The 26363-nt window shown below is 45.0% G+C and overlaps 1 protein-coding gene and 1 pseudogene across 5 annotated transcripts; one reads left to right on the top strand and one right to left on the bottom strand.

Annotated features, from left to right (window-relative positions):
* The first annotated feature begins 5060 nt into the window (after positions 1-5060).
* On the top strand, positions 5061-25746 carry IDNK (IDNK gluconokinase). 5 transcript variants are annotated; one of them, XM_027616976.2, is made up of 6 exons: positions 5061-5190; positions 12261-12291; positions 12679-12765; positions 17605-17648; positions 19527-19662; positions 25416-25746. In XM_027616976.2, the coding sequence occupies exons 1-6, from the start codon at positions 5141-5143 to the stop codon at positions 25419-25421; spliced, it is 354 nt and encodes a 117-aa protein (XP_027472777.2). In that variant the 5' UTR covers positions 5061-5140; the 3' UTR covers positions 25422-25746. The 5 variants fall into 5 exon arrangements, with proteins under 5 accessions (XP_027472777.2, XP_027472774.2, XP_027472773.2 ...); XM_027616973.2 differs by lacking the exon at positions 25416-25746 and adding an exon at positions 22394-22713; XM_027616972.2 differs by lacking the exon at positions 25416-25746 and having other exon boundaries at positions 19527-20095.
* Positions 9745-10691, bottom strand: LOC113935143 (annotated as a pseudogene).
* Positions 25747-26363: the final 617 nt, after the last annotated feature.

Genomic DNA, 26363 nt, shown 5'->3' with positions numbered 1-26363 from the left:
AGAGAGCCCAGAAATGGACTCTCAACTCTATGGTCAACTAATCTTTGACAAAGCAGGAAAGAATGTCCAGTGGAAAAAAGACAGTCTCTTCCACAAATGGTGTTGGGAAAATTGGACAGCCACATGCAGAAGAATGAAACTGGACAATTTCCTTACACCACACACAAAAATAGACTCCAAATGGTTGAAAGACCTAAACGTGAGACAGGAGTCCATCCAAATCCTAAAGGAGAACACAGGCAGCAACCTCTTCAACCTCAGCCGCAGCAACTTCTTCCTAGAAACATCGCCAAAGGCAAGGGAAGCAAAGGCAAAAATGAACTATTGGGATTTCATCAAGATAAAAAGCTTTTGCACAGCAAAAGAAACAGTCCACAAAACCAAAAGACAACCGACAGGATGGGAGAAAATATTTCCAAATGACATATCAGATAAAGGGCTAGTATCCAAAATCTATAAAGAACTTATCAAACTCAACACCCAAAGAACAAATAATCCAATCAAGAAATGGTCAGAAGACATGAATAGATATTTTTCCAAAGAAGACATCCAAATGGCCAGCAGACACATGAAAAAGTGCTCAACATTGCTCGGCATCAGGGAAATCCAAATCAAAACCTCAATGAGATACCACCTCACACCAGTCAGAATGGCTAAAATTAACAAGTCAGGAAACGACAGATGTTGGAGGGGATGTGGAGAAAGGGGAACCCTCCTCCACTGTTGGTGGGAATGCAAACTGGTGCAGCCACTCTGGAAAACAGTATGGAGGTTCCTCAAAAAGTTGAAAATAGAGCTACTATACGATCCAGCAATTGCACTACTGGGTATTTACCCCAAAGATACAAATGTAGGGTTCCAAAGGGGTATGTGCACCCCGATGTTTATAGCAGCAATGTTCACAATAGCCAAACTGTGGAAAGAGCCAAGATGTCCAACGACAGATGAATGGTTAAAGAAGTAGTGGTATATATACACAATGGAATATTATGCAGCCATCAAAAGGAATGAGATCTTGCCATTTGCAATGATGTGGATGGAACTGGAGGGTGTTATGCTGAGTGAAATAAGTCAATCCGAGGAAGACATGTATCATATGACCTCACTGATATGAGGAATTCTTAATCTCAGGAAACAAACTGAGGGTTGCTGGAGTTGGGGGGGTGGGAGGGATGGGGTGGCTGGGTGATAGACATTGGGGAGGGTATGTGCTATGGTGAGCGGTGTGAATTGTGCAAGACTGTTGAATCACAGATCTGTACTTCTGAAACAAATAATGCAGTATATGTTAAGGGAAAAAAAAGAAGAAGAAGAAGATAGCAGGAGGGGAAGAATGTAGGGGAGCAAGTCAGAGGGGGAGATGAACCATGAGTGACAATGGACTCTGAAAAACAAACTGAGGGTTCTAGAGGGGAGGGGGGTGGGGGGATGGGTTAGCCTGGTGAATAGTATTAAAGAGGGCACATTTTACTTGGAGCACTGGGTGTTATGCATGAACAATGAATCATGGAACACTACATCAAAAACTAATGATGTAATGTATGGTGATTAACATAACAATAAAAAATTATTTAAAAAAATTTATGCTTATGTTTCCTTCTAACTGCTTTGAAGTTTTGGCTCTTACATTTAAGTCTTTGATCCATTTTGAGTAAATTTTGTCTATGATTTAGGTAGGGCTTCAACTTCATTCTTATTCATGCAGATATCCAGTTGTCCTAGCATCATCTGTTGAAAAGACCATTCTTTCCACATTGCATTTTCCTGGCACCCTTGTTGAAAATCAATTTCCCATGAATGTATGGATTTATTCCTAGACCATCAGATCTATTCCATTGGTCTGTATGTGTATCCTTATGCCAGCACCACATCGTTCTTTATGAATATACAGGTATAGCATGTTTTGTATTTGAAAAATGTAAGTCCTCCAACTCTGTTCTTTTTCAAGATTGCTTCTAAAAAAAAAAAAGATTGTTTCTATATCCTTTGAATTTCCATAAGAATTTTAGTATCAGTTTGTCATTTTCTGTAAAGAAGCCAGCTGGGATTTTGATGGAGATTGCACTGAATCTGTAAATCAATGTGGGGGTATTTCTATCTCAAAAATATTATGTCTTCCAAACCATGAAAAGGAGATGCCTTTCCATTTACTTAGGTCTTTAATTTTTTAAATAATGTCTTATAGTTTTCAGAGTACAAGTTCTATACTTATTTTATTTAAAATTTCCCCTCATTATTTTGCTGTTTTTGATGCTATTTTAAATTTTAATTGCACTTTCAGATTGTTTATTGCTAAGGGTATAGAAATACAATTGATTTTTGTATGTTGATCTTATAGCCTTTGACCTTGCTGAACAAATTTATTAACTTTAATAGATTCATCATGCATTCTTTAGATTTTCTCTATTACAAAATCATATCATCTGGAATTATAGTTTTACTAATTCCTTTCCAATCTGTATGCCTTTGTTTTTCTTGTCCTACTGTGATGTCTAGAACCTCTAGTAGAATGTTGAATGACAGTAGTGAAAGCAGACATCCTTGCCTGTTCCTCATCCTAGGGGAAACATTCAGTAGGATGTTAGCCATGGGGCTCCATAAATGCTCTTTGTCAGGTTGAGAATTTTGTATTCCTAGTTCGTGGAGTATTTTGATTGTGAAGACATGTCAAATTTTGTCCGAAGGTTTTTACTGCATCTACTGAGATAACAGAAATCATTTTGCCTTTGTGTAAACCTTGTTCTGGGCCTGTCAAGTGACCCTTCTTAGTTATGAAGATGTGAAGCAAGTACACGGCATTATCTCCAGGAGGGCATGTAACAAGCTCTTTGGGGGATTAGCCATGATCCTGGATTTGGTCTGTGGAGTTCTCCCATGCATCTATTTGTTTTTTGTTTGTTTTAAATATTTTATTTATTTATTTGAAGGAGAGAGAGAAAACATGCTGGGGGGGTGGTAAGGGGCAGAGGGAGAGAGAGAAGCAGGCTCCCCACCGACTGACAAGGGGCTTGATCCCAGGACCCTGGGATCATGACCTGAGCCAAAGGCAGATGCTTAACTGGCTGAGCCACCCAGGCGCCCCTGACATGCATCTATTTGAATTCCCAAAATTGAATCAGTATCAAGGACTCTTCTAGAACGGAAGAGATACAGATGTCACCTCTTAATGAGATATGTTGGATTTGTAAGGCATCTTTTATGGGAATATCTACCCAACAAAAAGGTGAAATTCAGCTCTCAAGGCCCCTCTGAGTTCTGCCCTGGAAGCAAGCGCAGGATTATTTCACTGACTTGAGAGCAGAAATGCTGGGTATCTTTCCTTTGCCCCAGCAGATAACTCTACACCTTTCTCTTCCCTGCTCTGTGCCTGGGAGATGGGCACAGAGCCCATGAATGAGCCAACTCAACAGACTCCCTAACTCTGCCTTCCAATTAGGTTTGGACAGTGGGGTTTTGTCACTAGCAGAAGACCAGAAGGCAAGAGAAGGGGAGGGGAGGTCCTTTATTCTCCTGGTTTCCTCCTTTGGGCCAACAAGGGGCATCTCTGTCTTTCTCTTCCTAAGGCTTTTTTTCCTGTCAGTTACTGGAAACGATACTGCCCCTTGATGCTTTAACTGACCCTACCCGCATCTCTGTAAACAGTCCCTTTGTTAAACCCTTTTCAAACAACCTAACTTGAGTGTACTGATTCCTGCTACCACCCTGACAGGTAAAGCAAATTTGAGGTTCTTGAACATATCTTGAGAGGGAAATCTGGGGAGAAAAACCATACTTTCTGCTACTCATTGTGTTTTGAACTTTGAAAGAAATGTGAACTTTATTATTATTATTACTATTATTATTATTATTATTATTATTTTGCCCAAGCCAAAAAGCAGAGCACAAGTTACAGCATTTGCTTGCATCTATTCCCCACCTACCTGGCAGCATCTGGAGGGTAGTATTCATATTTGGAGTCCTGGGGACGGTAGATGTTCAAGATACGTTCATCAGCCATAACTGAATTGTAAGACCTTAGGCAGGTCACCTCCTCTCCAGGTCTCAACTTCTTCATCTGTAAATGCATATCCAGGAACACCCACTCCGGCTAAGCAGGAATAAAACAAAGTTAGTACAGGGCTAATTGAAATACTCATTAGATAAGTGCTTTATGTCAGCTTTATTGTTTTCGAGGACACAGTAATTAGTATGAACTTGGGTAACAAGGGAGGTTGGGCAGAATGTCATTGGAAGTGCTTTTAATCAAATATTTTAAATGACACATAATTAACACACTGTTCTAAAGTAAATGGGCCCTTCAAAGGGATAGTCGTTCCCCTTAAGTAATTTACCGGAGAACAGGAGCCAGATTAAATAGCAGAGCCATACAGCCACAACATGTGCCACTATGGTCCAATCCATATGGGACACCAAAAGATGTCCGCCTCCTATTCTTGTAACAAAACGCCAGGTTACGATAGGCTGTCTATATCATGATCCCAATTTCATAAAGTATTCATACCCACCTGTCTATACGGGAGGAGGGATCATTTTAAGAATGGATGTTTACACTTATTATGATGAAAACCAAATAATAAAATGATTCTTTTAAAAAGGAATGGATGTTTTTTGCTGCATGGCGTGTGAATTTATTTTCTGCTTATTCTTTCTACAATTAAAAAAAAATAAGAGCGGGCGCCTGGGTGGCTCAGTTGGTTAAGCGACTGCCTTCGGCTCAGGTCATGATCCTGGAGTCCCGGGACCGAGTCCCACATCGGGCTCCCTGCTCAGCAGGGAGTCTGTTTCTCCCTCTGACCCTCCCCCTTCTCGTGCTGTCTATCTCTCATTCTCTCTCTCTCAAATAAATAAATAAAATCTTAAAAAAAAAATAAGAGCTACTTTCGTTGGTGGAGGAGGACGAGGGCGAGGCTCCCCTGCACGGGTCTGGGGGAAGAGGACAGTAGGCGGAGAAGAGCTGAGGGCTGGCTGCACTTCCCCGCCACTGCAGGGAACGGGGCGGGGCGCGGAGCGGGGGGGGCGGGGCGCGGAGCGGGGGGGCGGGGCGCGCGCTGCAGCGCAGCGGGGGCGGAGCTGTGCAGCTCTCCCGCCGCTCGGTAGTCCGTGGCGGGGAAGGCGGCGGGAAGGAGCCGGACCCTGTGTCATGGCGGCGCCGGGCGCGCTGCTGGTGATGGGCGTGAGCGGCTCGGGGAAGTAGGTCTGGGAGGGCGGAGGGTCGCGGGGGGCACACTGGAGGAGGCGGCGCGCGCGGCGAAGGCCGAAGCCGTCACCGTTCCGGGCCCGCGGGGTACGCAGGGTTCTGGGGAACCTCCAGCTTCCCTTTGCAGATGAGGAAGCTGAGGCCCGGGGCACCTGTCCGCCCCGGGGCGCCGAGACCCGGGTTCTCCATCGATACCCCGAGAGGCTCTAGCGAAAGCCCTTTGTGAAGAGGCGCCTGCTGGGGCGCCGCCCGCGGTGGCTCCGGCGGTCACTAGGGCCGGTGTTTGGGAGTCTCTTGTCAGAACGCGGTGGCAGGGTGCGAGGCCCAAAGCACAGGGGCAAACCTCGTCCCAGTCTCCCACAGACCTTGTCAGGCTGGGCAGAGCGGCAGCTCCCTCCTGCGAGGTGCCGGACTTTCGTGATGAGTTCACCTGCTGGTCTGTTTTCTCTGGGCTGCGATCAGCGTTTATCAGCTTTACCTGGAACGAGTCAGTGTTAATAAGGAGTCACAAAACCCCCTAAGGATTTGCAAGGAGGAACAACGGATGCCACAAAGCCTCTGCCCAGCCCAGTCTGGCCAACTTGGGGGCTGGGAGCTAGACTTTGGCTTCCTGATTAGACCAAACTAACTGTGCTCTTTACCGGAAAAGGCAGCTACGGCAGCATTCCGCCACAGGCGGCAAAAGACAGATCTGAATCAAGTGAAATATCATAACTTCAAAGGCCTATAGTACCCTTCTAGAATTTTCTGAACCACGAACTGCTTGTGTGGTCAAGTATATATTAAAGACTCTTTCTTGCTCCAGGTAGGAAAGTTTAGGTTTTCAAAATTGTGGCATTTTTAGCCTCACCTCTTGAGAAATTAAAATAATTTGGGGAGTCTTGGAATAAAAGTAACATAAAACATGGAGCCTGAAAATACTTAGCTGTTGCATGAGTTGAAGAAGTTGAGTGTAAGACTGCTTCTATGGTGTGATGTAGTGGATGTCAAGAGCCCAGGGTCTTGGTTCTGCTGCTGTTGCCTGCTTGTGTGAGCTTGGACAATTCATGTGCCCCTCTGCGCCTTGGATCAGATGGGGGGGGGGTCTGAACCATATTCTTTATATGGTTATGATATTCATGCGTTCAGTAATTATTTATAGAGCTTGATCCTGACTCCATGTCACTGATATATAATGAATAGGACAGATAAAATCCCTGCCCTCAAAAGAGTTTACATTCTAGTATGGGAAACAGACAGGAAGTGAATAAATAACATGTACATAGTGTGGTAGACAGTGGGAGGTGCTCCAAGTGGAAAATAAAGGAGAGTAAGTAGAACAAAGAAGAGCAGGCAGGATGGTGAGGGAAGGTTACTCTGAGGCAGTGGTATCTGAGCAAGACCCACAAGAAGTGAGGGACTATGCCTGGTGGCTAGCTAGGGAAAGGGCAGTATAGGCAAAGGTAATATAGCAAGTGCAAAGGCCCGGAGGCTTTGTTTCATTGTGGATTACCAGGGAAGCTATTGTGCTGAGTAATGGGAGATGAGGTCAGGGAAACAATGAAGGCAAGGAGAAGTCATATGCTGGAGATACTCTGAAGGCAGAACCAGAAAGATGCCTTGATGGACTGGATGTGGGGCATGAGAGAGGGACAAAGTTGTCAAGGATGACTTCGGGATTTTTGGCTTGGGTAACTAAAAGAAGGGAGTTACTACTGACTGATGGGGAAGCAGTAGGCAGGGCAAGTTTGGGGAAAAAAAATAGCAGGAGCTCATGTGGTGGGATGTGGTGAATTGCCTATCAGTCATCTGAGTGGGTTGGTCAAGTGGTTGATTGGATATCCAAGTCAGAGTTCAGGAGAGGAACTTTAGATACAAATGTAGGAATCCTTGGTGCGCAGATATATTTAAAGACATAAGATGTTGACATCACTGAGGGGGTGAGTAAAGATCAAGAAGCTGGCCAAGGACTGAGCCCTGGGCCCTCTGACCATCGCTGACAGACTGAGTAATAAAATGAGAATGATTATATCGATCAACAGATGTAGCAACATTGAGTTCTTTGGTGACTTGTGAGCTCTTGTTAGGGCCTTGCAGGATTTTAAATTATACTCCATAACATTTGAGAGAAAAAAAATGTCTCAAGAAAACAACAGTCTCAAACCAGAAAGAATGTAGTTAAACCACTGTTAGAACAACAATGTCAAGCATTTACTCATTTACTGTTTATTGCCTCCCCTTCTCCTACCTGAATGCAAGGGATCTTTTTGTTTACTGCCATGTCTAGAACAATGCCTGGCATGTAGTAGATGCTCAAAAAATATTTGCTGCCTTAATGGATGAATGAACAAATGAATGAACAGAGCTGTTTGAATAGGTGGCAATGTTAGTTTTCTTTATGTTTTAACAGCCTTCATGAATACACCCTCAGCTTCTGGCCTTTTGAATATCTTTTGCATTTAATCTGTGCCCCAGCCAACCACCACCGTCCTACAGTCTATTTTAGTCTCCTTGATCCTGATTTAGACCAACCTGCTTAGAGACCTTTGGGCTCCAGACTGGCTTGTAATGCTTGCTCCAACCAGTCTCCTCTGAGCCGAGCACTGTGCCTGGGGTCCCTGTCTGTGTCCATGTCAGGTCCTGCTGTTCTCTAGTTCAGGAGCTTTGGATAAGCAGCAGACAGGGGCTTTTCCTTTTCCTTCAGTCTCCTCCCTGCCAGTCTACACCCAAATTTGGTTAGCTCTTTTTTTTCTTTTGTTTTATCAGTACTTTTTATTATTTTTTATTTTTTTGGTATTAACATATAATGTATTTGTTTTAGGGGTACAGGTCTGTGATTCATCAGCCTCATACAATTCACAGTGCTCATCATAGCACATACCCTCCCCAATGTCCATCACCCAGCCACCCCATCCCTCCCACCACCCTCCACTCCAGCAACCCTCAGTTTGTTTCCTGAGATTAAGAGTGTCTCATTGTTTGTCTCCCTTTCTGGTTTCGTCTTGTTTCATTTTTCCATCCCTTCCCCTATGATCCTTTGTTTTGTTTCTCAAATTCCTCATATCAGTGAGATCATATGATAATTGTCCTTCTCTGATTGACTTATTTCGCTTAGCATAAGACCCTCTAGTTCCATCCACGTCGTTGCAAATGGCAAGATTTCTTTCTTTTTGATGGCTGCATAATATTCCATTGTATATATATACCACATCTTTATCCATTCATCTGTTGATGGACATCTTGGCTCTTTCCGTAGTTTGGCAATTGTGGACATTGCTGCTATAAACATTGGGGTGCATGTACCCCTTCAGATCACTACATTTGTATCTTTGGGGTAAATACCCAGTAGTGCAATTGCTGGATTGTATGATAGCTCTATTTTCAACTGTTTGAGGAACCTCCATACTGTTTTCCAGAGTGGCTGCACCAGCTTGCATTCCCACCAACAGTGTAGGAGGCTTCCCCTTTCTCCGCATCCCCTCCAACATCTGTCGTTTCCTGACTTGTTAATTTTAGCCATTCTGACTGGTGTGAGGTGGTATCTCATTGAGGTTTTGATTTGGATTTCCCTGATGCCGAGCGATGTTGAGGACTTTTTCATGTGTCTGTTGGCCATTTGGATGTCTTTGCAGAAATGTCTGTTTGTGTCTTCTGCCCATTTCTTGATTGAATTACTTGTTCTCTGGGTGTTGAGTTTGATAAGTTTTTTATAGATTTTGGATACTAGCCCTTTATGTGATAGGTCATTTGCAAATATCTTCTCCCATTCTGTCGGTTGTCTTTGGTTTTGTTAACTGTTTCCTTTGCTGTGCAAAAGCTTTTTATCTTGATGAAGTCCCAACGGTTCATTTTTGCCCTTGCTTCCCTTGCCTTTGGTGATGTTTCTAGGAAGAAGTTACTGCGGCTGAGGTCGAAGAGGTTGCTCCTGTGTTCTCCTCTAGGATTTTTTTTTAAAGTAACAATTTTAATTGCTGCTTATTAAAGCAATTTTTATAAACATTTCTATCATATTTAAAAAGTCAAGTTCATTCAACTAAGAACCAATTAGAATATGTGACAACCCTAAATCTAATTTTTTAAATCTAATTTTCTGGCCAAGAAATTACAGCAAGGTTGTCTGTATAAAGACACAATCCTACAGACCCTAAGCCTTGACCTAGAGAAGACTATGCACAGCTGGTGGGGGAAAAACAACTTATAGTTTTCCAGTGAAAGTTCTAAATTTTGTTTTTGTTTTTTTAATCTCTGCATCACTGCATTTCTATTTATATTAACAGGTGCTAGAATGTTTCAATTTGTATCTTCTGATTCTGCAAGTCCCTCTGTAGTTAGGTACAGAAGTTAGTACATTTATAAATACCAAAGATGTAACACTTCTCAAATTTTCTAGATTACTCCAATAAAATATTTTAAGTTTTCCTATGATTTGAGTATCTGTATTGTCTCTGTAACAAAGCTGGGGGTCGGCATTATAGATACATAAACATAACAGTCAAAAAAAATCCACTTTCCTGAACTTGATTAAAGAAAAAGCAATGATGGTAAATCTCGAGAACATAGTCAATTTTCTAGGATTCTTCCTTTGAAAATGTGACATTTGATTTCCAAACACATGCCAGAGCGTACATGGTTCCCAGTTGTACTAAGTAGGTGAGAAGCTGAAATCCTAAGATGTTCATCTTCCAACTTTCCCCAGTCTGTGGTCTGTCTTTGGATCAGCAATAATTGCCTGAACAGCTACTATGGCTTCATTAATTTTTGTCTGTAGCTCTCTGAGCTCTTCTATATGCAGCAATCGCATAATTTGAGCACCTTCATTAAGAACTGCATCTCCTGTGTCAAAACCAAGAATATGTTTGTCTAAAGCAACAGGCAAGCCCTCTTTCGTTTGATTTGCTTTAGCAACTGCATCCTAGGTCAGGTCCTCCTGGACCAAAATGCAAATTGCCTTAAGCATTACCAGGTAATCATCATGACGCTGAATCTGAAGAAGGTTAGTCAAAGCCATTACACTGGCCTTAAAATCAAGATTATTTACATCCAAGTTGATCAATGACTCTGCATTTTTAGCTGCACTGTCAGCATTTTTTGTATTATCAGGTACCAAGTCCTTGTATTTTTCAGCTTTATCTCCATATTCAAGTCTAACAGCTAAACCAAGAAGCCAGTCAATTCCTTCTTGTCAATCTTGAATCTTGAAAGAACAGTTAACACCTTTGAGATACTTTTCAAAGAACTTGGGCCAGTCACTGCTGTGGATGTTTCTTAAATTACCTCTGTCTTCAATCTTGTGGTGTCTGATTTTCTGGTGTTCAAGCCAGAAACAATAAAGTTTCTAAATTCTGTTTCTAAATTCTGTTTCATCTTTGCAGTTGAAGCCAGCCAGGTTGTGGTAGTCGAGGGCCGACAGCTTGAGTTGGAACATGGTCCCCACGTCTCTCTAGGATTTTGATGGATTCTTGTCTCCCATTTAGGTCTTTCATCCATTTTGAGTCTATTTTTGTGTGTGGTGTAAGGAAATGGTCCAGTTTCATTCTTCTGCATGTGGCTGTCCAATTTTCCCAGGACCATTTGTTGAAGAGACTGTCTTTTTTCCATTGGACGTTCTTTCCTGCTTTGTCGAAGATTAGTGGACCGTAGAGTTGAGGGTCCATTTCTGGGCTCTCGATTCTGTTCCATTGATCCAGGTGTCTGTTTTTGTGCCAGTACCATACTGTCTTGATGATGACGGCTTTGTAATAGAGCTGGAAGTCCGGGATTGTGATGCCACCAGCTTTGCTTTTCTTTTTCAACATTCTTCTGGCTATTCGGGGTCTTTTCTGTTTCCACACAAATTTTAGGATAAGTTGTTCCATTTCTTTGAAAAAAGTGGATGGTATTTTGATAGGGATTGCCTTAAATGTGTAGATTGCTCTAGGTAGCATAGACATTTTCACAATATTTGTTCTTCCAATTCATGAGCATGGAACGTTTTTCCATCTTTTTGTGTCTTCCTCAATTTCTTTCATGAGTATTCTATAGCTCTTTTAAATTGTGAGTGGTGCCTGATGTGTCCATCCCTGGCTCATCTGTCTTCAGTGTACTTTCTGTCATGCACAACTCTGGCTTCCCCAGCCGTGGAGTTCATCACCAGTAGGCTGCAGTATGTCTCCCTTTGCAAACTTCAGCACAGTGAACCTAATGGGAGAAGTTACAGTCCTCTGCAATCCTTTGGTTACATCAGGGAGCAGGTCTCAGTTGGGTACACGTGTGTCTTTAATGGCTAGCTCCCTGAGACCTTCTTCACAAAAGAGAGGACCCTTGAATCCAGCTAGAATGTAAGCAGGGTTTTATTTTCATTATTTTCATATCCTGGGGACTAGCAGGTGCTCAGTATTGGCTGAGTGAAATAAGTAGGGAGTGGATACATGTCGCTCAGTTCCCCCATTTTGCAGGTGAGAAAACAGGGGTAGAGAGAAAGGTGACTTGCATGGAAGCACGTGGCCAGCTGTTAGGTGCTGAGACCCAAGCCCTTCTTCCCAAGAGTGCTGCTTGCTAGGGGAGCAGAAGGTCCTTACCACACGCACCGCACAGAGGGCATTTCCCTCCCAGACTGACTTCTCATTCCGAATCTTATTTTATTCTTTAAGAGTATGTCTCTGTTAAACCCCAAACAAGGTGTCAATGCTTTTATGAGCTCCTTGAGCCTTGCGCTGGGAGGTTAAACCCCCTGTTGGACCCCTCCTTCCAGTACCCTCCATAAAAGCTCATCTCTATTCAGCATTTTTTTTGCAAAATATAATTATCTCTAGAACGGGGAACAAAAAACTTCAGAAAGAACTTCAGGAGTTTAATGAGATCTTATATATTGCTTTTTGGAAAAGAAAATTAGTGGAACTTGGTAACTGTTTAAATTCCTGGAGAACGCTAACATCATGCTCTGGACTCCAGGGCCGAGAGCATTACTGTCACTGCTTCAATATCATGAAATTACTGGGTTTCACCATGGCAGGATGGCTGTCTGTCTCCCAGGGCACCCCGCATGGTAGGAGGCACGCACAGGTTGGGAAGGGCACTCACTTGAACCTCTGTGTCCTCTCCACAGATCGACCGTGGGCGCCCTGCTGGCATCTAAGGTAACCTGTTCTAATGCCTCCCAATGGTGAGACCTATTGCGCTGTCTCTTTGCTTCTCCCCCTTCGGCACCCCTTCCTCTGGCCCATCGTGGTTTGTAAAACTCACCACGGACGTGGCTTGTGAAGCCCAATGGAGCAATCTTGGTTTTCTCCTTGGTGATCACCAAGAGTGATGAATGAAAGGAGCAGCAACCCAGTGAGCAGGGATAGTGATGTGGCATCACAGCCTCCCTGCTTCTTCGTGGGGGGTGGGGGGTGGGAGTGGGGGAAGGGGGGCCACCGGGGAAGGGGAAGGCGGGGGTGGTCCTCGGGCTGCCCATTTCCACACCTGCCCGGTAGTATCAGTAATGGTGGTTGTCACATACACCCTTTCCTTTGTTCTTAAAGCTGGGATGGAAATTCTACGATGCGGACGACTATCACCCAGAGGAAAACCGAATGAAGATGGGAAAAGGGATCCCGCTGAAGGACCAGGTAACATTTGCCGTACGCTCCAGCCAGGAGCCGCAGGCGGAGCTCTCGCAGCACGTGGTGGAGGAGAGTTCGGGCCAGGAGGGACTATGCCTCCAAAGCCAGGTGCCCGGGGTCCTGCACGTGGTCAGCTCTGGCCCTGAACTTCTCTCCGAACGCAGAGCTAGGCAGGATCCCACCCCACCCCTGCTTGGGCAGGGTCTGCCAGGACACTTTGTTACAGGCTTTTAAGCTGCAGGATGTTAATTCCCCAGGTTCTACCTTCATCTCCTCCCCAGGCCTTTGAGCTCCACTGGCACCAGACTTGCAACCACCCCGAAGCCAGAGGGATTGTTACAAATTCAAATCGTGCCCTCTGGAAGCTTCCCATCCATCTCAGGGTCAAGACCAAACAGCTGTGCGCCTCAACATGCCCCGCTCCAGTCTCTTCGGGTGCTGTGCCCGCTCTCCCTCTCCACCAGAGCCCCCCTGGCCCCTGTCAGTCACTCCTGCTACCTTGCTCTGCCCCACAGGACCTTTGCACCTGCTGTTCCCACTGTCTGAAATGCACTTCTGTCCCTCTTCGTTAACCCTGCTCCTGTTCACAGCTCAGCTCTCGTGCCACTTCTTCAGGGAAGCCCTCCTGGATCTACTGAAGTAAAACCTCCTGTAATAAACTCTCATAGTACCACGGCCCACCCGGCCCGGGGCCCGGTTGCAAGTTGGCACTATTTATCTCTGCAACTAGATTTTACTTCTGAAAGGGCTAGGACTGTGGCCTTTCTCTTGACCATTATATACCCCCAGGGCTGGCCACACAGTAAATGTCGGAAGATACCTGTGACTCAGTTGTAAGGGAAGGAATGAATAGCACCTCATTCCTTTATGCAACGTCATGAGGCCATTTCCTAAGGGTCCCTCCCAAAGCAGAGGTGCAAACTGGACTCGCTGGTGTAACTCACTGTAGCCCAGGAGAAATGTGAGGGCTGGGACCCCAGCCAGGCTCACAGGCGAGGGTGTCCAAAGGGCAGGAACAGAGTGGAACTGGCCAAAGACCAACGCTGTGGTTTCCACTTCCAGAGACCTTGGCCCCAGCTGTGCTGCCGCTAGCTCACTCTCTTCCCTTTGTCCTGCCCCAAGGGACTGGAGTCCCTCACCGTCACTAGGTCTAATTCTAGGGACTCTGAGTGTACACTTCTGTTTCAGGGAGTATGGCTTGAGGTGGCCAAGATTCAGACTTTGAACCATCAAAATTAAGTTTGCGACATTTGACTTTAGAAGATAGGAGGAGGGAACCATAAAAGAGATACAGAATAGTAAGTGGAGCATAATAATGACATTATACTAGTGATAAAGACATAGTGCAGATAACCTGGCTCCACCACTAAGCTTGTGTGGCCTTTGGCAAATGGCTTAGTCTCTCCATGCCTCATTTTCCTCCTGTGAAGTAGGGATGGTAACAGGACCCATTTCATTGGGTTCTTGGGAGGATTAAATGAGATACCACTAAAAATATGCACAGTGAAGCACCCAAAGCATTCTGTAAATATCACTTATTATTGTCGCTAATGTATCTATATGTTCATGTTATGCGTAACATAAACCATTTCTACCGAGTGTGTAAAATGTGACCGTGCCAGTGTTATTTTTCTCCTTGGTGAGTGCAAATAAAAGTTAAAGAACTAAGTACAGCAATCCAAATGGATGGATTTTTTTAAAATGGTATTTAAACATCCTTCCTCCTGTTCACAAGCGAGGCTTGCTAAGTGGGCAGCCTGGATGGGGGGAGGAGTAGAGTTCAGAAGAGGAATTTATTGTACGGAGGAAAAGGTTATTGGTTACTGGAAGAAACACAATGAGTCACTAAATATATTTAGGAGAAACTGTACAAGTTAGCCACGCTTTAGACTTTCTCTCTTCCAGGGAGAGAAAGAGCTAGAATGGCAGATGGTTGACATTCCTGAGAGCTCAGCTAAGAGTGAAGGTGTGGGTCACAGCTGGGCTGGCGGGGGTGGGAAGGTGGGGAGGGTGGAGAGCGGCTCCTGGCCACCCTAGCAACCAGTCCCGCCCCCGTGACCCTGTGAGGAGGACCCATGGGAAAGCCTGAGCAGAGGTCCCCTCTCCTCTGGGGAAGGCTTGGGGAGGGTTCTGTGCTCGGGCTGAGGTTTGAAGAGAGAGAATCTGTGTTGAATATTCCAAGGGCTCCTTCAGGCTATTTAAATGGAAATGAATACAAAATAAACTGTAAACTCCAGTTCTCGGGGTTACACTGCCCAAGTGTTCAGTAGCCACACGCGGCCCGGGGCTACCACCCAGATGGCGCAGAGAACACTTCCCTCATGACAGAAAGCTCTAGTGGACAGCGCTGGCCTAGACAGACATGCCCCCCAGGCTGTGACAGGATGTTATTAGTGTGATGATGCTGGTGCTGATAAAGGAGCTGCAAGCTGCCAGTGCCGCCCCCCCCCCCAGGTCCATGCTTTCCCAGCAGTCTGCAGTGACACTGAAGCAGAGTTCAAAGTCTGTTAAATGAGGGGATTTTTGAGAAAAATTTTCCTGATTATAAATATAACACTTGCCCTGTATAGAAAATTTGGAAAGTAAAGTACTGGAAAATGTTTTTACAGAATATATCACTCTTGGTTTTTTGTTTTTTTTTTTTAAAGATTTTATTTATTATTTATTTGAGAGAGAGAAAATGAGAGAGAGAGAGCACGAGAGGGAACAGGGTCAGAGGGAGAAGCAGACTCCCCGCTGAGCAGGGAGCCCGATGTGGGACTCGATCCCGGGACTCCAGGATCATGGCCTGAGCCGAAGGCAGTCGCTTAACCAACTGAGCCACCCAGGCGCCCCACTCTTAGTTTTATCTTTCAAAAAATACCTACGAATTTTGGAGTTTGAATTTTGGAGTTTTTTTCCTATCTTTTTTGGGGTATGTATACTTTTCACATGTGTTATTTTCTCTGTGGTCTCAAGTTCATTTTCGTCCCTGGTAAACACCGGTCCCTGGCCGCTGCTCTTCCCCACCCGCTCCTTCCTTCCGCTCCGTCCGCCTCCCCCAGTAGCGCTGGGCCTAATCGGGCTCCTGAGTTGTTCCTCTGAGCTCCAACTCCCCTTCTCCCTTTAACCACCATCTCCTTCCAGGAGACACCTCATGTCTCTAGATGTTTCCATCACATCACCAAAACCACAGGCCCAGGAATCTTTCCCTGTCCTCTTGATGTTCGGATTGAACTCCTGCTAGAACATTCTAGCAGATGTTGTGCCCACTACCTCCAAGCACTGGGCTGGGGGCAGGGGACACCATCAGAAATGAGATGACCTTGAATGTCAGACCCAGCAGGCAGAGATGCTCATTTGGGTTATGCTGTTTCCTCTTCTCTTTCCCCTAAGACTCTGTGTGTTTGACTTTCATAGTAACTACTCAGAGTTGAGTGAATTGGCTCTAATATCTCCTTTTCTTTCCAATTTCTGCTTTTGTGAAGAGGGGATCTCAAATCACTCCCTTTCACCACAAATGTGAACACAAAATTTGAGCTCATGCCTCCAAGTCCTATTTAATACCCTTACAGTAAAGCCCAACCTTCTTATCAGTCACTCAAGTTCTTGACCACCAGTCAAGACGGTTTCTCCCGATCTTCCTCACCGCCAACTCCCACACCTCCTGCTCACCAGGGCTAAGAAGCATCTGCTTCAGCCATTTACTCAAGAGTGTCTGTACACTATCTTTAATAATCCCAGTCTTGGATTATGCCCTTCCCTCTACTTTTGTACAACAAAAGTGCTGTCAACCAAAACTTATGGGATGCCTTTGAAACATTACTTAGAAGGAAATCTATGGGCTCTGGAAGCATTTCTGGAAAAATAACAAGAATAGAGAGTAATGAGCTAAGTGTTCAAGCAGGAAAAAACAATAAACAAAAAGGAAGAATGTAGGAAAAAAACAGAAATGAATGCTGAAATTAATGGAATATAAGCCAAAGAAACTATGTAGGTGATGGGCAGTGCTGTTTAAAAAAAAAAAAAAAAGACAAATCTCTAACAAGACTGATCAAGAGTGGGGAAAAAAGCACAATTAAGAGTAGGAATGAAAAGAAGGCTGTGAACAAACTGATGTTTGTATTATTTAAAGACTTAAATTGGACAATTTCTTAGAAAAATATAAATTACTGTGGGAAAATGGGCTTGGATGGCAGTGATCTGGTGGCAGAGCCTATTCTGCGTTTTCCCCCCATATGGAACTAAGACCTTGCTGATGCTGCAGCTGGCTTAAGAATCAGGAGGGTCCAAAGATCTAACTTTATGTGTGGTCTCTTCCTGCTATCTCAGATACCAAAACTGAATCAAGAATAGAAAACCTGAACATAACATAATGCTCATTAAAAAAATTGCATCTGTAATCCAAGCTCTCCCCTCAAAAAAGGCCCCAGGCCCAGATGGTTTTTCAGATGAGTTTTGGTCAGCTTGGACCGCTGGTAACAAAATACCACAGACTGGGGGCTTAACTAAGAGACATTCAGTTCTCACAGTCCTAGAGGCTGTAAGTACCAGATCAGGATGCCAGCATGGGCGGGGTCTTGGTGAGGGCCCTCTCCCTGGCTTGCAGGTGTGTGGGAGAGGAGAGGCCACAGCACTGGAGGGCGAGCACACGATAGCTGCCTGGTCTCTTCAGAGGGCGCTAACCCCATCATAATGTCACTGTGCTTAACTGCCCAGAGACTTGACCCCGCAGCCTTGTCATGGCCTACTTCTCAAAACCACTAAGATTTCTCTGGACTTCAACACCGATGAACGTGATTAACTGTGTTTCTTCATAAATAAACAAGACCTGGGAAAGTAACTTTGTGTCTGCTTTAATTTCAGGACAGGATTCCATGGCTCTGCAACTTACATGACATTTTACTAAGGTAAGAGACCTTGGCATAAGCCAGTGAGTAAAGAAAACTTCAGAAAGTAGAGGCAAAAAAAAAAAACCATTCTTGAAATCACAACTGGCTGATGATAAAGGATCCCAGAAATGGAGGGCACTTCTGTCAAGTAATCAACAGTGATTTACATCAGCCAGAACCCACATGTAATTTAGCTGAGTTCTGGAAATGAACCTTCTAGACAGCTCCACAGTTATCATCTGGGAATCCTGGTCAGCCAATTGGCCTCCATAAGCCTGTTTCTTCATTTGAAAATAGGGATATGGTTCCTACTCACAGATCACTGTGAGAATTAGTGAGATGGGGCCTGGGGGGCACTCAGAACGGTCTCTAAAACATCGTAAGTGCTGGGAAGGTGGTAACTGAAGCCACCAGTGACTGTTCTAGTCACATCTTTGTCTCCACCTCTTCCCCCCACTTCAAGCTGGGGCAACCAGGGAAGACCTGGGGTCATTTGTAAGTGAACAGATTAACTGGTCACCAGAATTGGGAGTCCCAGTTTGTCTGCTCTGTATCATGCCTCTGAGCAAATGAGGTCCCCTTCACCTATCTGGCGACCTGAACCCTGGGAATCCTGGTTGGGATCTGGAGAAGGGTAAAGAAAAGGCAGGGAATGGCTTATAAATCTTGCTTTCTTAAATGAAGATGACATTTCATATTTTATAAATCTAAAACCATCTGTACCATATGCAATTAGAATATACTTAAGATTAAAGATTCAGTTTACTTTTTCACACCTCACTGACATAGCTGGCAACCCTGTCTTTGCATAGGCTTAGAGTTTAGGGGTTTAGGGTTTTAGGGTTTGAAAACTCCTACCCAACTGGGTCTCTAACATAAGTAGACTCATGAGAGATCAAATACACTGACCTGTGATGTAAGCAGAAATGAAGATGCTCAGGAGAGCAGCAATCAGACATTCAGACCCAGAATAAACAAGTTCTCACCCATGGCCTCTGGGAAGAGCCAGAAGGCTCAGGTACCTACGTTCGTTGCTGATGATACACTCCATCCACTGGATCTCAAGTGTACATTGGCCGTAGATCCAAGGCAGGCGCCTTCAGAATTCTCAGTTCTGAAGCATTCTACCAAGTACCCAAGCCAGAGTTTACCCTTCACCCTTCACCTCTTTACTTGAGTCCCTTCCCAGCCAGAAGATGGCTGCCTCTCCTGACCACGGATGGGGGCACAGAGGGGGCTCACTTACGTGGGCAGTCTCGAGCACACTGGCTTCGCTTCGTGGTGCCTTGTCACTCTGCCTCTACTTCTGGCTCAGGTTTTTTTTCTCAGCACATCCCTGGATGCTTCTCTTATCTTGCTCACCTTGACCACAAGAGAGTCTGATACTCCCCTTTCTCCTGCTTTCTCCAGCTGTGCACTGGTAACTTCACCAGACTCCCAGCATAGTGTAGAGTAGGAACGGGGAGAAGCCAGTTGTGAGATTTAAATCACTGAACACCTGTGGAAAACCTGAGCTGAGGTGTGTGTGGCACAGGCACCCGCCAGTAGCCGTGTCCACACTTGGTGGCTGAGGGGCAGAGCTGACACCTTCCAAGCACTTCCTGTGCACTGGGCACCTTGATAAACTGTTCCTCACAACTCTATGGACAGGTGCTCTAAGTAGCCCATTTAACAGATGATGAACTGATGGTCAGGGAGGTATATACCTTGCCCAAGACAGCTCGGTTCACTAGTGGAAGGAGGATCTTTACCTTAAAGCCAGGACTGCCTGACGCTCGACCACCATTTTGTAATGCCTTCCACCAGCAGAGAAGGACCAGAGCCTTCAACCTAGAATCGACACCAGTTACTTCAAAGGTCCTCACTCTTTAGTCCCTCTCCCCCCTTTTTTAACAGAGATATAGCCTCTGGACAGCATGTGGTTCTAGCCTGTTCAGCTCTGAAGAAAGCGTACAGAGACGTCTTAATACGAGGAAAACAATGTGCACCCCTGCAGTGTGATGAGACGGGGAAGGACAAACAGCCGGCTGAGGTGAAGCTCCTTGTGGTCCATCTGAGTGGGTCGTTTGAGGTCATCTCTAGACGTTTACTCAAAAGAAAAGGACATTTTATGCCCCCTGAGTTATTGCAGTCCCAGTTCGATACTTTGGAGCCCCCATCGGCTCCAGAAAATTTCATCCAAATCAGTGTGGACAAAAACCTTTCAGAGATAATTGCTACAGTCATGGAAACTCTAAAATGAGAATATACTGTTTCAGCTCGGGGGTCCAGAACAATCAAGCAGACACCTCTGTCCCATCCCAAACTATGTTCCAGTGTCTTTGCCAATACCATATTCTAAATTCTTGGGGTGAACAAGCCCTAGTGTACTGAGCTATACTTGTCTGGGTGTATTTTTAGGAATTTGTGCTCTGGCACCTGGGGAGGAGACGGGAGGGAGCTTTGAAAGTAAAGCTTCAACAGAAATCCAAATTCCTGTGATCTAAACAGATGACCAGAGGGAATTCTATAATCGATGCTGTAAATCACAACCTTATTCAGAACATCCCTGATCATGTCTGTATTTGAACAAATAAATGAAACCTGGCTATCCTTGGCATCCCCTGGAAATTGGTCCCAGGAGCAGAAACTCGTACAGAATCGACCGCTCACCGATGCGTCACGTCACACCACACGCTTCCTAATCCTCTTTCTTTGGATCATCTCAAGACAAATATGTAAAAAGCACATATAGTTCATGGATATAAAACACTGCAGAGGTGGAACTTCAGTGGATGAAGAATGGGACTCACCCAACTGTCCCCACTCATTTCACGGAGACCCCTGTGAGACTAGGCTGGTGGCAGCCACCTGCCCTCCTGCTGCTAAAGTTGTCAGCAGAGGACTCTAGACAAAGAGCACCAGAGCCGCTATGGCCTGACATGAAACGAACCTCCCCCCGGGGCAGCAATGGTCCAGGGGCAACTGGGCTGGGTGAGGCTGTGCGGGAGGCTGGAGGCCCTGGTGCGTTCTGGGCCAGCACCGCCTGCGTTTCCGCCCTGCCCCCAGAGGCTCCAGAAAGAAGCATTCTTACCCACCTATCCTAACCTCTGTCCTAGCCCCAGAATGCAGCTATTCTGCAGCGCCACTGATTAGCCCTGCCCAGAAAGTGAGCTTTGGAACCAATCACCCGTTTTTTTCCCCACAAGGGCATGCAGCCTGTCTTGGGAACTACAGATAGAATATGTGCCGGGGTGTCAGGGGAGTGAAAGGGCCCTTCTTGGGTAGGCAGACCTTGCTTAAAACATGAAGCCTCAGATCTTCCTCTCTGCCAGGCGATTTGAGAGGCATCTCCTGCCTGGCTTCAGTCTGCATCACCGCTCAGTACTCGGGCTCCAAGCCCTCAGGTTGGCCAGTCCACAGACTCAGGCTGGCTGAGAGTCACCCCCAGACACAGAGGAAGGACTCAATCAGTCCACTCTCCTCAGTGAGTCTGGACTGGATACTGTGATGGGCACTCTGCAGGGTCTGTGGACCTGTAATGCAACACAAAGCTCTGGTTCTCAGGTGGCTTCCATCAGGGTGGAAGGACAGGGCATCTCACATCCTCTGGCAGAGGCTAGAGTTCTCAGCGAAGGCCGTTGCTCACAAAAAATAACTGATTTTCCACTGGACTGTCACGTAGGACCTGGTGAGAAAGACTGCTTATAAGAGCACAGAAGCTATTATATGCATAAATGAAAATGTTTTTGCAGTTGTAATATACACTGAAATTCCCAAAAGTACCAAAAAGGAACAATTGTATTCTTTTTAAATTTTACCTGGAGTTGTTCACCATGTCAGAAAAATCAAGTGTTTTTTTCTGTCACGAATGTAACACACCTACATCAACCTGTGTTTGTAATTCTTCATTCACAGTGATCAGCCCATAGGCACAAGCACCCAGCTGCTCCACTGTGTTGGTCTAGGGCAACTGTGTCCAAGTGTTACATACTGAAACTCATAGTGTATCAGAAGTTACTCTCCCTTTTTCTCCTTTAGAGGGAAGGTATCATATTTACTATTTGCTGGGGTTTTATTAGACATCAATTTCACTTCTGGAAGTGGGACATCAGAAAATAGTTGTTAAAAATGAAGAGAGGCATTGGATCTCCTGGGGTTGAGAACTGCTTAAATCTTCCCAAGATGGACACAGGGAGGCCAACGCGTGCACCAGTACTGCCCTCTGGCGGCCCCGAGGAACACCGCAAGCACAAACCGCTCTCCCAGCCCTTGAGACCACCACTTGCAGGCAGCCATAGGTCCTGTCCCTCGGTTGGGGGCAGTGGAAGGCAGCTCCCCACCCAGCCCTGACCATACCCTTGCTCAGGCTCTCTGACCTGTGAAGAAGAGGCAGCTGAGACCTGTTTGCTGTGGCTCAAATAGATGCCAATGATTTTCTCCACCCTGCAAATACCACTTAACCACCCCCTCTGGCAGGAATTCTCCATCTTGCCCCCTACTCCACGGGAGGAAGTGCAGGTTCGACGTTTTCCTTTCCTCTAAGACATCGCCTGCCTCATAAAGTTGTGACAACTGAGAGTACACGCACGGTGTGGAGACCACAACCAACACAACGAATGCTAGCTCGTTACGCTTGTCACCCTTGGCATCCGAGGCTGCATGGCCACAGGACAAACTCCCACTCTGCTTTCCCGGCTGTGGAGGAGCTTATGAACCCCTGCTAAGTAGGTGAATCTTAAGTCTTTAGGCTCTAACAGGTCTTCCTTCTTAACCGCTGCCAGCTGCTTCCACGCCAGCCCGGGGGCCTGACCAGACTCGGACATCTGCCGTCTACCAGCGCTGCAATCAGGAGCCGGAAGAGACTGAGCTCCAGGCACAACACTGCTACACAGTCACTGGGTAACCACGGGCAGGGCTAGTGGTGTCCCCACCAGCTGCCTCAAAGTTCCAGAACTGTCAGGCCAGGCCTCTCTGGAGACTGCTCTGATGAGCAAACTATCTTTCAGTGGATGGGAGTGCAAGAAGGGAGAAATTAAAACAGGCTGGCCTAACCAAAGATACCATCAACCAGATTTTAATTTCTGAAACTACCATGCAAGTTTATTCTCCCTTCACTGAATAGCAAATCTGTATGTTCAAAATGATTGAAATTAAAGTATTAACTGTATTATGAGCATTATGAATGCCAACAATTACCAAGGAGTAGAATATTAGACATCCAGCCTACAGGTTGTGTTGGACCTCAATGTAGGGAGGTGTTTTCAACCCTCAACAGAATCCAGGTGTAAAATACAGCCTAGTGCCGATTTCCAGACAATCTTCAATCCCTCCAGTGGAGTTTCCCCCAGTGGCCTTAGATGCTATAGAAACTGAATTTCACTTTCTGGGTTACAGATGGAAAGTCATGGGCCATCACTCAGGAGGACCCAAGACCTAATGTTGAATATCTAACACATAGCTCAACTAAGGATCCAGTCAGATGGTGTGGGGGAAATGCCCCAAAATCATGACAGTCAATGGTAGGACCTGCACATTTGAATGCCCAGGAGACCTAAGCAAAAACAATAATGGTGGGATGTAGCAGACATTAGGGAATGGTGAGGACTATGGCACAATAGAAAATGCATGCATTATCTAAAAAGGGCAGCACTACTCAGCTCCAGATGATGCAGGAACATACCTGCATTATACAGGTTGGGTTTATTGCTCGTTGTAACAGAGAACAGACCTTCAGAACCATGGGGGGAATCTCAGTAAGATGTCACAAAAGGACTTATATTGATTTTTTTTTTTTAAAGATTTTATTTATTTGAGAGAGAATGAGAGATAGAGAGCATGAGAGGGAAGAGGGTCAGGGGGAGAAGCAGACTCCCCGCTGAGCAGGGAGCCCGACGTGGGACTCGATCCCGAGACTCCAGGATCATGACCTGAGCCAAAGGCAGTTGCTTAACCAACTGAGCCACCTAGGCGCCCCACAAAAGGACTTGTATTTTGGACACATTAGGTGATTTGAGGGGGGGATTCAAGGAAGCTGTGGAGGAAGTAGGGAATGATTGGGTGTCTTAGTAGGGTGAGAGAAATGAACTGAGTGAGGCTAAAAGCGATCATTCATCAAGACATGTCTAGGACAGGGAGGTATTTGGTCATTTTTGTGGAACGGATGACATTCTTGTTTTTCTCTTTGTGCAGGCACAATTACAAAATGGATCTTTTGACTTTGGTCACAGAGTAGTCTTGTAGCCATGTAGGTATTCTGCGAAATTATTTAGAAGGACAAAGACACCTCACTTTTAGTAGTAGGCCAGCTCCTGGATGCCAGGCACTGCTTTTCTTCCCTCTACTTGTCAGGTATCATTGTCACCAAGGTTTTTTAGGCCTAGATTTGACACATTTATCTTTAGGACACAAAGCAGAGCTCAGAGGGTTTAACCTGAACTTCCATTCTCAAGAAGTGAGAAATTAGTAGGCTTTCCATCTTAAGTAAAGGGTCAGGTTGCAGTAGTTGGTTACACTCTGAGGTCAGAGGGTTGAATAACAGAGAACTAGTAGATTAATCTCTGAGGATCTATACCACTTCCTTCTGTAGTTGGGGCTCCTGTGGTTAACCTTTTAAAAGACTACTGAACTGGTTTCCAAGTAGCTGCACCATTTTACGTTCCCACCAGCAATCCTACCAACACTTGTCACTTTCTCTTTGTCGTGACTACAGCCATCCTAGCAGGTGTGAAGTGGCATTTCATTAAGGTTTTGATGGGCATTTCCCTAATGATGGTGCACATCTTTTCATGTGCTTATTTGGCCATTTGCTTATCTTTGGAGAAATGTCTATTCAAATCCTTTGTGCCTTTTTAAATTGGGTTGTTTTTTCCTCTTTTTATTGTTATGTTGTAAGAGTTCTTTATATATCCTGGATACTAGATGCTTAACAGATACATCATCTGCCAATTCTGTGGGGTTTGTTTACTTGATCAACTTTGAAGCACAGAAGTTAAAGTTTGCTAAAGTCCAACTTATTTTTCATTGGTTACCTGTGTTTTTCGTGTCATATCTGAGAAACTACTGCCCAGTCCAAAGTTAAGATTTGCACCTTTGTTTCTTCTGAGTTTTATAGTTTTGGCTCTTACATTTATGTCTTGGATCCATTCTGAGTTAGTTTTTGAATAAGAATATGAATTGCAACAAGATCCCAGGTTATGTGCACGCACAATGAAGTTGAGAAGCACTGCCTTAAATGACTAATCAATTCCCATTTCCCTTTAAATCCGTGGTTCTAACCTTGGCAGCATATCACAATCACTTCAGCTTTACAAAATCATGCCTGACTTTACTCAAACAGTTCCACTGAGTCTGTGGCGGGCTTATTTTTTAATCTCTTCAGTTGATTCTGATGTGAAGCCAGGGTTGAGAACTACCACCTCTTCACAAATTCTGCATGGATTTCATCCACATGCCTTTGCTAGGCTGGTTTGCAGGTATTGCCTGCCTAATATGTGATATTTGGATTTCCAGCAAAGCCACAGTAAGATTGGGATCGGTGTTCACGGCGACTACAGTACATGAGATTGCAGGCTTAGTGTTTGGATAGGACACAAATCACCCTTCAGTCACTGGAAGATGGAGGTCAGACTGAACGGTAGCATATGCAGGTAGGTCAGGTGGGCCAAGAGCATGGTCTGCAGCTAGCTGTACTTTAACCTCTAGTTACCATGTTCTGTTTGAACCGTTATTTGTCCTCGTTCTTTCTCTTTTTTTTCTTGAAAGAGAGGAATGGAAATGGGTTGACCTCTTGTCTTTCCTTTGCAGGTCTAGGACTGCAGAACCGATTCAGACAGGTCAATGACCTATGCGTAAGAGCTAAACTGGTAAAACTCTTGGAAGAAAAACACAGGAGAAAAATCTTCATGACCTTGGATTTGGCAATGGATTCTTAAATATGCCACCAAAAGCAACAAAAATAAATACATAAAACGGATAAACTGGACTTCATCAAAAATGAAACACTTTGGTGCAAAAAACATTATCAAGAAAGTGAAAGACAACCTACAGAAAAGGGGGAAAATATATGCAAATCATGATCTGAGATTGAGCCCCTCGTGCTCCACACTCAGTAGGGAGTCTGCTTGAGATTCTCTCTCCCTCTACCCCTCCCCCCCACACTTTCTCTCTCAAATAAATAATAAATCTTAAAAAGAAAGATTCCCTCTCTCTCCCTGTGCCCCTCCCCCCACTTGCTCTCATTCAAATAATAAATAAGTAAATAAAAATAGACAAAGGACTTAAATATTTATACAAAGACAACACACCAATGGCCAATAAAAAAAGCACAAGAAAGGGACGCCTGGGTGGCTCAATCGGTTAAGCCATCTGCCTTCGACTCGGGTCATGATCCCAGGGTCCCGGGATTGAGTTCCGCATCAGGCTCCCTGCTCAGTGAGGAGCCTGCTTCTCCCTCTGCCTGCTGCTCCCCCTGCTTGTGCTCTCTCTCGCTAATAAAAAAATAAAATCTTAAAGCGCACAAGAAAAAAATACTCCTCTTCATTAGTCCTTAGGGAAATGGAAGTCAAAACCACAAAGAGATAGCATTTCACACCAGTAGAATGGCTGTAATTTAAAAACGGAAAAGAACTCGTGTTGGCAAGGATGGAGAGAAAACTGGAGCCCGTTCACTGCTGGTGGGAATGAAAGATGGTGCAGCTGTGGAAAACAAGCAGTTTCTGAAAAAGTTAACAATTAAAACTACTATATATGACC

This window comes from Zalophus californianus, chromosome 13 (assembly GCF_009762305.2).
Source record: "Zalophus californianus isolate mZalCal1 chromosome 13, mZalCal1.pri.v2, whole genome shotgun sequence".
Classification (NCBI taxonomy): Eukaryota; Metazoa; Chordata; class Mammalia; order Carnivora; family Otariidae; genus Zalophus; species Zalophus californianus.
This window is presented reverse-complemented; position numbering and strand designations above follow the sequence as displayed.